Below are 12,077 nucleotides of genomic sequence, written 5' to 3' on the forward strand. Positions count from 1 at the left end.
ACCAAGGAGACATTTGACTGGTCAATTTACAAGCTGCATACGTTTTCATACAGAATTTGCATAATCTTGTTACAGAGAAAAAGGCGCTCTAGCAACAAGCAGAGACAAAAATTCCAATTCATGCACATGCACCTGCCAGTTAGAGGTGGAGGATGCCACTCTTTCATCCCCCACCAGGAATTTGGTATTTTATAATAGTATGTAATCGAGATCATTGTTCTTGCTTCTTTTTGCTGTCATTTTTTATTTTGTGCTATTCTCTGGATTATAATACCTAGCAATAATGTTTTATTATTCTTTTTTTCTGGTAGCGGAGAGAAGAATTTTCACATTTTTTACTACATTTATGCGGGACTGTCTGAAAAGAAAAAACTTGCGCATTATAAATTGCCAGAAAACAAACCTCCCAGGTAGCGTCATCGTTTCTACAGAACAGGTTGGCAAGTGATGGGAAGTTATTACTTCCTGACTCTGAATTAAGAGCTAACCATTTATCTCTCCTCTCCTAGGTACCTCCAGAACGAGCATATTAAAATGGTACAAGATTTTATGAATAACACCTTCTATAAAACTCAGTTTGACTTAATTGAGCAATGTTTCAAGGTAATAGGTTTCACAATGGAGGTGAGTGATGCAGGTTCTGTTCTCGCTGCCTTGCTGAAGTCGGAATCGCTCTATATACCTGTCTTGCCTAGCCCTTGATTTTAATCACTAAATTGTCAAGGAATATGATGACTGCTTTATATCATTGTGCAAAGAACTATTCTGCTATCTTAAAGAAACCCTGATGTGAAATAAAAAAAACAGATACTTACCTATGGAGAGGGAAGGCTCTGGGTCCTATTGAGCCTTCCTATTCCTCTCCTGGTCCCTTCATTCAAGCGCCATAACGCCCATTAGAAGACTGCACTGTGGCACCACTGGAGGCTTTGGAAGTCTTCAGGAACCCGAGTGCTCCTGAAGACAGGCGGCTCCGTACTGCACATACTTGAGCGCACTCTCTTGCGTAATCGCACATGCGCAGTACAGAGCCGCCCGTCTTTGGGAGCATTGCAGCGGCAGATTTGAACGACAGTGACAGTGCTGGAACAAGCACCAGAAGAGGAACAGGAAGGCTCTGTAGGACCCAGAGCCTTCCCTCTACATATGCGAGTATCTGTTTTTTATTTAACTTTAGGTTCAGGCTTGCTTTAAAGCAGGGATCTCAAGCCGGTCCTTTGAGGGCCGAGGTCCTCACACATTTCTGACACAGCTCAAATGAATTGATGGAATTCTGAATCAGGAAAGGTGTGGTCCATCCGGTAGAACACATTTCTCTCTTTCTCAGTCTATCCTAAACACTGACATGGATTTGGCCCTCCAGGCCTGGAGTTCGACACCTGTGCTTTAAAGTGTACTTGAAGTGGGAGCGATATGGAGGCTGACATATTTAATTAGTTTTAAAGTGAACATGAGATGAACAAAAACAGATACATAAGAAGGGGGAAGCTTCTAGATCCTTCTGAGACTTCCTTTGTTCGCCTCACCCGCTGCTTGCCAGGACTAGAGATGGGCCGAACCGTTCGCCTGGCGAACCTCTCTGAGCCTCTTACTACTTCCGGGTCGCAATGACCCGGAGTAGTACGCCTGCGCTGCCTGGCGGAGCGCGTCCTAGATCGCGCTCTTGTTGCCGGGCACTCTCTGCGCATGAGCGTGATGTCACTCATGACGTCACACACATGCGCAGAGAGTGCCCGGCAACAGGAGCGCGATCTAGGACGCGCTTCGCCGGGCAGCGCAGGCGTACTACTCCGGGTCAGAGCGACCCGGAAGTAGTAAAACCCCCATGGATTTAGAGATGGAACCGTTCGCCACATCTCTAGCCAGGACCCGCTGGAAGATCTGGTCCACACTCCTGTTCATGCACAAGTGTGGCCTTGCTGCACCCGTGCAAGCATTTCCACGCCTGCGCAGTAGCAGAGAGCTGCTCGTGCGTGAGCAGATCCAGCTTACTGCCCAGACGCAGATGTACTGGTGCAGTGCAGCTGCAGATTACTGGGGTAATTTTGACCAATCCAAAGACTTAGATACTACCGAGTATTTCTTAGTCTTGTGACTGACCTAAAATTTCCGTGGTATTACGATTACTACGGTAAAATTCTGCATTCTCTGAGTGGCCAAATACTTCAGTTCGGATGCTTTAAAACTCAGTAGGATCCGAGTCTTCTGATTGGTTCATAATTATCGCAGCAATCCGTTTCCCATGAAAAAGTTCTGCCTTCTGTGATTGGTCCAATACTTCCCACTCTGAAGTATTTGGCCAATTAGAAAATTCTGAAGTCATTGGACAATCAGTGAATTTGGATGTGTATCGCAGATGTACACATAATAGCGTGCATTGGTATTACTTAACACTTACACAGACTTAGGCTGATTTGGGGAGTTTTTTACAGACCCTATTCTGTTCACTGTACACTCCTCAAGCTTGGAAACAGTTAACTGTATGTTACTGAGCCAAGGGGGCACTCAGGGGGGCAGAGTGAGTCCCGGGTAGGGGGGCAGTGCCCCAGCATGCCCCAATGTAGAGCCACCACTGGGCAGAACCATGTGCATGTCCAGGAGCAGACTGGCTGACAGTAGAGTGACACCGAATTAAGATGTGCAAGCCTTTGTTAGGATACAATGAAGTCTGCTTCAGCATGTAATGTTGATATTATGCATCATGTAATAATGTAATATTTGATGGCAGGAGCTGGGGAGTGTGTACAGCATCCTTGCTGCTATTCTAAACGTCGGTAACATCGACTTCACCTCAGTGGCTTCAGAACACCAGATAGACAAAAGCAACATCGCCAACCCATCAGTGCTTGACAGCTGTGAGTAGCTCTTTCTTCTTTGTCTCTATTCTTGATAACTTGTCTTGATTGTATGAACAGTGTTAAAGCACACCTGAACTGAGAGGGATATGGAGGCTGTCATGTTTATTTCCTGTTAAACAATTCCAGTTCCCTGGCAGATCTGCTGATCTCCCTGATTGCAGTGGTGTCTGATTCTCACCCCTCAACCACTTAAGGACCACCGGCTTACACCCCCCTAGTGACCAGGCTATTTTTTACAATCTAGTGCTGTGCAGTTTTAACAGCTCGCTGCAGAGGCATACAACTTAGCACACAAATTATTTTTCCTCCTTTTGTTGCCACCAACAGTGCTTTCTGTTGGTGGCATCTGATTGCTGCTGCAGGCTGTGTTTTTTTTTTTTATAATTATTTATGTTCTATTTAATTTTAAATAAATATGTGTATTTTTTTGGTCTGGCTTGCCTGTGCCTAAAAACGACCCTTCCTACCAGTTCATTTGTCCTTTAACCACTTGAGGTGTTAAACTTCCCTATTGACCAGGCCATTTTTTATTTAATGGGCCACTGCAGCTTTAAGGCCTCGCTGCAGGGCCGCAGCACTCAGCACACAAGTGATCCCCCTTTTTCTCCCCACCAACAGAGCTTTCTGTTAAGGGGGTCTGATCGCTCCCCCAATGTTTAATCTTTGTTTTTGTAATTTTTTTGTAATTTTTTTTTTTTATAAATTCACTTCTTTGTTAATTCATTTTCCCTCCCTCTCCCAGTCAGCCTTGCTCCTGTGTCTCCAGTACAGTGCTGCCTTAGATTGCAGAGCTGTACTAGTGGCTGGATAGTGTACTGGTTAAGGGCTCTGCCTTTGACATGGAAGACCAGGGTTTGAAGGCTGGCTAGAGTTAGTACCTATTCAGTAAGGAGTTCAAGGCAAGACTCCCTAACACTGCAGGACGGCCTCCCAGTGGCTGCAGCTCTTGAGCGCTTTGAGTCCAACAGGAGAAAAGCGCTATACATAATGTATGTTCAGATTATTATTACTAAGTAAATGGATAGCGGTTTCGCCATCTAACAGTCTCTGATCGCCGCTGGAAGACTGAAGGCTGAGCGGAACTCCATCATCCAAGCGGAGATGCTCTCTTGCAACCCCCATAGAAACCCATTCCCTCCAATCGGTGTGGAGCAATCCTGGGGCTGCCGCTGTGTTCACGCCATTCAGCGTGGAGCAGTTGGCAACAGGTTAAAGGGGTACCTGAACTGTTAAAAAATTAGCAATATTAGGTGTGCCCCATTTTTCATTGCCTGTAGATAAAGATCCAGTTCTCAGTCCCCAGTTTCAAGGACTGTTTACAGCAGCGATTGGGAACCGGCCGAGTGGAAGCGAACAAGCACCGAAGTGAACAAGCACACTTGAACTGGGCATGCACGAGTTCACAACCATACATGCCCAGCAAAAGGAATAGCTTGTACACAGTTTACAATGATGCTTGCCCAGGAACAGTGTGCTTCCTTTTACTGAGCAGGCCCAGTTCACAGTTCAAATGTGGTCATATGCATGGGAGGAATAGGAGAACCCAAGAATGCTATGGGATCTACAGCTATAGGTAAAAAAGGAGGGGGGCACTCTTAGTCCTTTTACACTATGGCCATTGCATCAGGTCGTAAAAAAATCTTTGCATAGCGTGGCAGAAGTACTGATAGTCCTAAGGGGCTATCACATTGATTGCGTGCTATCTGTTGGTTCTGTCAGGATAACGCAGTGGATGCAGTGTGCTTACAGAACGACGTGCATTTTTACATTGGCAGTGAGGCACACTTTGATTGTACTGTATGCCTCACTATATGGTCTGATAAGGACTTTACTAAAATGGTGCAGAACAATTGAGGAATAATCTCACTGCACCATTCTGGTCAAAGTGTAAAAGGAGCCTCCAGATTGCAATTTTATGAACAGTTCAGGTACCCTTTAAGGTGTGTACAAGCAGTAGATATTTGATGGTCAAAGTGACCATTTGTCTTAATTCCAGCTAGCAGTCTGTTATGTGTTCAGGCATCACTGTCTTCTGTGCCCATCAAAGCATGGCTGACAAGCAATAGGCCATCGCTGACATTTTCATCTGCTTGCTTGAACCCTGCCTGGAGCTTCATGCTTCATCCCCCACCTCCTGTCTACAGGAAAGTCCATGCAGCTCTGCAGAACCCAGCATGCATGATTGTCACATGCTGGCAATGGTCACAAATCATCATTTCCGTTCGCTCTGTCTCTCTCTGGACCATTAAAGAAAGCCTGAAACGAAAATAAACATATGAGATAATGCACTGTATGTGTAGCTAAGAAATAGAACATTAGTAGTAAAGAAAAAAATCCATATCGTTTTTCAGTACAGAAAGAGTTAAAAAAAAACACTTCAGTTGTTACCTATGCAAAAAAGCTTCTCTGAACTTTTTAACCCACTGGGTCAAATACAGTCCTGTTTTCTGAAGCACTTAAAGTGGTCTGAAACACAGCATTTCTTCTTTGCTCTAAAAGATTCCTTATAATGTAGCCTTAAACCTACTAGCACAAAAAAAAGTGTAGCAGAACAAAATTCAAACAGTTAAACACAGCGCTTTGTTCTGCAGTGGAAAGCCCCTTCAGCTTATGATCCACATCGGAAGATGAGATAACATTATATTTTGTTTACATTTCGGTGTTACATTCTCAGCTGCTCTCAGAAGAAGCTGACTCTGCTTCAAGCATGCACACAGTTTAGAACATTTTAATATATAATAAAAAGCAGCTTGAATAAAATGCAATGGCAGCTTTCAGAGCAGATAAACTGTACTTTGGGAACTTGTATTTGCAAATGGACAATATTATTGTGCACATAGAGCAAATATGATAACTGTATGGGTGATAAAAAGTAGAAAAACACATTTTATTGAATATTGTATCAGAGTTTCAGAACTCAGACCACTTTAAATAGCCAAGAAACAGTGAGAGACAGCTTGAATAAGGTTTTACTGCAGGAAAGTTCAAAGTATCATTAATTCTGCTTGTTGCTTTTATTGCTTACAAGAGTGTGGTTTTAAAACTGCAACTGTGACAGTATGATGCAATGTTATTAAAACAAAAAAAAGATATATGTACATGAAAATAAAAATGTGAGACTCTTTTCTTTGCTTCTACTGTTCTATTCATTATCCGTACTACACATACATTTTTTTCACTTTAGGTTTGCTTTAACAAATGACATCTTAGGAACGCTGTATAGTGTACTGATTAGGGCTGTTGCTTTTGATGTAGGGTTGAGTCTTTGACCAGGGTTCAAATCCTAGCTCAAGCCATTACGTAAAACAGTAAAGAGTCTTTGGGCAAGGCTCCTGGTCGCCCGTGGAGTGCACCCTAAGTGTCACAGCCCTGAAACGCTTTGTGTCCGCCAGGGATAAAAAGCAATCTAAATGTTATGCGTCTTGTCTAGAAATTGGGGAAAGTGTGAGCAGCAAAATTCAAATGACAAATAAAATGTTTTCAGTCTACCAAGATGTTAAAATTGATTTCAGAAAATCTTCTATTTTACTTCATCTCCTGATTCTCCACTGTACACAGGTATTAAAAAAAGCTTAAAAAAATGTTTTACTTCCTATTTCGAATACTTGAAACATTGTTGCTTTTTTATGCAACATCGACAAGTCAATCTTGGAACAGCAGCGATGCTGCAACTCCTGAGATCAGATGTGTATTAACATAATGGGTTCTGATAGAACGACGATAGAAACATCATATTTATAGAGCTTTGCTAAAATCCCGATGACACCTCATCTCACGCCATCATTTCTATAATATTCTCTCTGCTCAGAAGAATCAGTTTAACAAACAACCTATAAGAAAGCAGCACAAATGCATTCAGTATGACAATACCGCTCAGGGTGGAGTTTCTGCAAAGGCCACAAAGGCCATGGCCTGGGGTAGATATTGCTTATATGGGGAATGTATGTGGGGTGGGGTGGGGTAAGGCGGATCTGCACAATGTACATGAAAAATATAATATTTGAAACCAGCACGCAGTAATAAGTGTGTGCAAAGGCCTAGAGAAAACTGCTAGAAAGAGGACTTACCACTTTAAAGAGAATCTGTATTGTTAAAATCGCACAAAAGTAAACATACCAGTGCGTTAGGGGACATCTCCTATTCCCCTCTGTCACAATTTCACCGCTCCCCGCCGCATTAAAAGTGGTTAAAAACTGTTTTAAAAAGTTTGTTTATAAACAAACAAAATGGCCACCAAAACAGGAAGTAGGTTGATGTACAGCATGTCCACACATAGAAAATACATCCATACACAAGCAGGCTGTATACAGCCTTCCTTTTGAATCTCAAGAGATCATTTGTGTGTTTCTTTCCCCCCTGAGGGGGGAGTTCATAGCAGAACCACAACACTGAAGAACTTGGCAGCCTTCCAGACACAGGCTGACAAGTCTGACAAGGGAAAGATACATTGATTTATTACAGAGACTGTGATAGTACAAAGTGCTGCAGTAAGCCAGAACACATTAGAATAGCTTTTGGAACTTGTAGGATGATAAAAAACAGGATGCAATTTTTGTTACGGAGTCTCTTTAAATGGCCCATAGATTGCACTACACTCGAATGTAGAAAAGTATAACAATGTATTAATTCATCAATAAACACCACTAGATAGTATATTAAAAACACTTAAAATTTTCAGCTCCAAAAACATTTGCCACAGTAACATCACATCCCATGTCATAAATAATTGTAATAATAGGTGAGTATTGTGGACACCTGTGGTGGTCAATGAAGGCCATCAACAGGTGAAGAACCCGGGTTCAGAATGTATGTGCCTAAAGTGCAAAAAGTGAAACATCACGAGGTCATAAGGACCAATATACATAACATACAGTGAGTAAAAAGCAATCCATACAATAACAAAATCAAACAAGATAGAATGGTGATAGTGCTTGAGGCGACTATAATGGCAGGCACCAAGGTGAACAATAAAAAGAGGCGATACTGTTACCGAAACCTAGGCAGGGATGGATGGGCCAGGAGAGGAGGAGGGAACCCCGGCGGACGACCATCACCATTCAAGCACTATCACCATTCTATCTTGTTGTTTGATTTTGTATGGATTGCTTTTTACTCATTGTATGTTATGTATATTGGTCCTTATGACCTCGTGATGTTTCACTTTTTGCACTTTAGGCACATACTTTCTGAACCCGGGTTCTTCACCTGTTGATGGCCTTGATTGACCACCACAGGTGTTCATAATACAATATATCAATATATTGGTTATACTCACCTATAAGGACAATTATTTATGACATGGGATGTGATGTTACTGTGGCAAATGTTTTTGGAGCGGAGCATTTTAAGTGTTTTTAATATAATATCTAGTGGTGTTTATTGATGAATTAATAAATTGTTATACTTTTCTACATTCGAGTGTAGTGCAATCTATGGGCCATTTAAAGTGGTAACTCCTCTTTCTAGCAATGTACATGAAAAAGACAGCATTCTGCACTTACCCTGTTTCTGTGAAAATAAGACATACCCCAAAAATAAATCTTAGCATGATTTTTCAGGATGCTCAAAATATAAGCTCTACTATACTAATATGGCCTAGTTACAGTTCTTAAACAAAAACAGACCTCCAGTGTAAATTCCCACATAATTACTTGCTGTGTTTCTTCCCCCAAATCCCTCCCTAAGACCCATATCTGATGGCTTCTGGCACATAGTACTGCAGGGGCTACCGCACATGCGCTATTCCGGGCCACACGCCTCCTTGATCTTGCTCCCTTGGCCAAGAGCATTCTGCACATTCACAGTTACAAGCCTGAATGACCTACGCATGCTCAGATAGCTGCCAACCTCAAGAGCGCACTCAAGGAGGCACACAGCATGCGCAGTAGCTCGTAGCTCAGCCAACTGTGGACTTTAACGGGAGTTACAGCAGCACAATGGAGTGGACCGAGAGGACATTAAGCACACCTCCCAAGTTTTTGCGATAAGAAAGAGGGACACTTTGAGACACACCCCTACCACACCCTTAATAGCGTCCCTGCCACACCCCTAGTTACTGATACCAGAAAGAATTCAGAAGAAAAAGACACAGTTTTATAATTCAGATCACACAGGTCCTCAATAAGTCAATATCATCATTAGTTCTTAATTTTAACAATTGAAAATAAGAAATCCATCAATTTGACCACTTAATGACAACTGGATGTTGATAAATGTCCAGTGTATTTGTGGAGAGTGCACCAGTTTGTTGCTAAATGAGGCACATGTGGTATCATTTTAACCATAACGAGTTGTAAAATACATTTTGGTGTGTCTTAATGCTTGGACACACATCACATAAAAAATTGGTAAGGACAAACTCGATCCAACATAAAAAAAGTCATTTTCAAAATTATGATCAAATTTGTGAAAGTTTTAGCAAAACTACAAGAAACAGCTGCAGTGTCAGAGAGAGGTAATCAGAGTAAAGCAATGGTTTGCTGAGAGTTACCACTACTCATTGCACATATAGCGGTGTTCATTACCAGCATAGCACCAACTGCATTACCAGCATCCCAGACTGCTATGCCACTGTCACTATACCGGAGGCTAATTATGTTCTTCTTCATCTTCCAGCTGCATCTCTGCTCTGCATCGAGGCTGAAGAGCTGAAAGATGCTCTCACTTCTCACTGTGTGGTGACCCGCGGGGAGACCATAGTCCGCCAGAACACAGTGGAGAAGGCAGCGGACGTCCGGGACGCCATGTCTAAAGCCCTGTATGGGCGGCTCTTCAGCTGGATTGTAAACCGAATCAACACTTTACTGAAACCACATGAGGAATTAAGGTAAGAAGAAGCAACATATCATTCACTTTATAGTCAGTGGTTAAAGTAAATGTGCCCATACAGCACTCTATTTTTTTACAGTCGATCAATCTTCTGATTTGATCATTTTATGTCAACTTTTTTTGTGCATGGACTACGCTGGAACGGGACAGTGCAGGAGGACTGGGGATGCCTCTAAAGGATTCAGAGGCTTCCCTCTCCAGAGGGAAGTACCCAAATTGGGCATTTTTTCCCCTACAGGTTCCTTTTAACTGCAATAATGGAGGAGGCAATTTGGGTGCCCACTAGCGGTGGAGGTTTGGGTGCCGCCATAGGCGCCTATTGAAATATCGGCATTGAGGGATAAATTAGGCGCCCACAACATGCTCCAGAGATTACGTTTTCTTTTTTCTTCTAGCAGGGAGTGGCAATTGGCAGCAAGGGTGGGGGGAGTTAAGGTTATTTGTGTGTGTGTGTGTGTGTGTAGGGGGGTTGTAGAGTAAGGTATCAGGTAGGTAGTATGTGGGGGGGGGGGAGATTAGAGTTAGGCATTACTTAGGTAGTTTGTGCAGGGGGGGAGGTTATGGCTAGTCGTCAGGCTGCTAGTTTGTGCGGGGGGGGGGGGGGAGAGTTTAGGGTTAGACGTCAGGCAGGTAGTTTGTGCGGGGGGGGGGGGAGTTTTGGGTTAGGAATTAGGAAGGTAGGTAGGAGTTTAGGATTAAGCGTTACGAGGGAGGGTTCTGTGTGAGTGTAGGGTTAAATTTAGTCATAGTAAAATAGCGATATTTAATACGGATATTTTACACTTTATTAGTAAAATATTGGTATTAAATACCCTTACTGGGTGCCCAATTTCCATGCACCTTTTTGAGATACATACGCTTGAAATAATTGATTTAAAAGTAAAGGGATACTTTTTGTTTAAAGTGAACCAGAACTGTAAAAAAGAGTTTCACTTACCTGGGGCTTCGACCAGCCCTCTACAGCCGTCCTGTGTCCGCAGCATGCCGAACCAGGGACGGATCTAGACCAAGTTGCGCCTGGGACAAGGTCAGGTTTTGGCGCCTAAAGGTCAGGTTACGGTGCCTAAACTGCCATTCCCCATCCAAATTTTGCCGCCTTTTTAAGAATTCAACAAACTGCGCCTGGGGCAAGAGACCCGCCTGCCCCTGCCCCCTCCCCCCCCCCCCCCCTAGATCCGTCCCTGTGCCGAACCGATCCTCCGTTCTCCTGTTGCAGCTAGTTTTGACGACTGATCAGTCAACGGTCCACTGCGCTTACGCGGCCCTAGCCACGCGCATCCTGGTACACATAAGTGTACTCGAACATGTCCTACACAGGCGCAGTAAGAGAGAAATGCAGAGTGGCTGCGGGGGCTGGTCGAAGCCCCAGGTAATTTAAACTTTTTTATTTTTTTTACAGTTAAGATTCATTTAAGATATTCTGAAGTTCTACAGAATCTTATGAAGAGGACTAAATAGAACTTAAAAGGCCCATTTATAGTGTTGCAGAAACAATACCGTCATTGAACAAATCAAATTCAAAGTTTCTTATCTCATGTCTAATTGCTGAGGCAGAGTTTTTCCTCTTTCAATTTGCAATCCTTTGTAAGATAATTCAGTTGTTGGCGTGGTTATAAGAGATGCACATGAGCTGTGAGCAGATTCCTGCCACAAATGAAGACAATTAAAACGCTTGTTTGATCTTTTCAGGGAGGAAGACGCCGGCTACAGTATCGGCATTCTCGATATCTTTGGTTTTGAGAATTTTAAAAAGAATTCTTTCGAGCAGCTCTGCATTAACATTGCCAACGAACAAATACAGTTCTACTTCAATCAGCACATATTTGCCTGGGAACAGGTAAGGTGACATCCTAATCATCGGATTTAGTCACAAAACTAATGTATTAAATTATCCCACCCAATTTATTAACTCATGGACCTGGATCATATTCAGATAGTACCTTATTGTGTTAGTGCAAAGTAACTTTACCGTTACTACCGCTGATGGTGTAGAGTGCTTTTAGCACGACACGCTTTACCTAAGTAGTGCGAACATTAAAAGTAGGAATATTTGACTAAGGGTCCGTTTCCACTAGCCGCCGCGGATGGCTGCTGAGAGACGCGCGGCGGCACTTCCTCGTCTGCTGGTACGCAGACAAATGCCAGAAGCCGTGCCATGCACAGCTATGAGATTCGCTGCCTCACGCACGGAAATGGTTAGCAGTGTCGGCCGAATCGATAGGGCAAGCCATTATTTCCTATGGCATAGTTTCCCTGTGCGATTTGCCTGCTGGGCAGCTCTGCAGATTCGGCCTGGTTTCCGCGCTAGTGGAAATGGGCCCTACAACTAAGATTTGGGTTCTGAAGCTCAATTCTCCATCCATTAGCACACCAAGGTCGTGCACAAGGTCG

The 12,077-nt window shown here is 43.2% G+C and overlaps 1 protein-coding gene across 4 annotated transcripts in view; it reads left to right on the forward strand.

The window, feature by feature from the left end:
• Positions 1–12,077, forward strand: part of MYO3A (myosin IIIA) — a 233,885-nt gene that overhangs the window by 114,261 nt on the left and 107,547 nt on the right. For all 4 annotated transcript variants that reach the window (XM_068235654.1, XM_068235657.1, XM_068235656.1 and 1 more), the window contains exons 15-19: positions 312–410; positions 510–624; positions 2,729–2,855; positions 9,474–9,684; positions 11,376–11,523. In XM_068235654.1, the coding sequence (XP_068091755.1) occupies positions 312–410; positions 510–624; positions 2,729–2,855; positions 9,474–9,684; positions 11,376–11,523 (700 nt within the window). The remainder of the gene's footprint in view (positions 1–311; positions 411–509; positions 625–2,728; positions 2,856–9,473; positions 9,685–11,375; positions 11,524–12,077) is intronic.

The sequence above is a fragment of the Hyperolius riggenbachi genome, chromosome 5 (genome assembly GCF_040937935.1).
Source record: "Hyperolius riggenbachi isolate aHypRig1 chromosome 5, aHypRig1.pri, whole genome shotgun sequence".
Classification (NCBI taxonomy): domain Eukaryota; kingdom Metazoa; phylum Chordata; class Amphibia; order Anura; family Hyperoliidae; genus Hyperolius; species Hyperolius riggenbachi.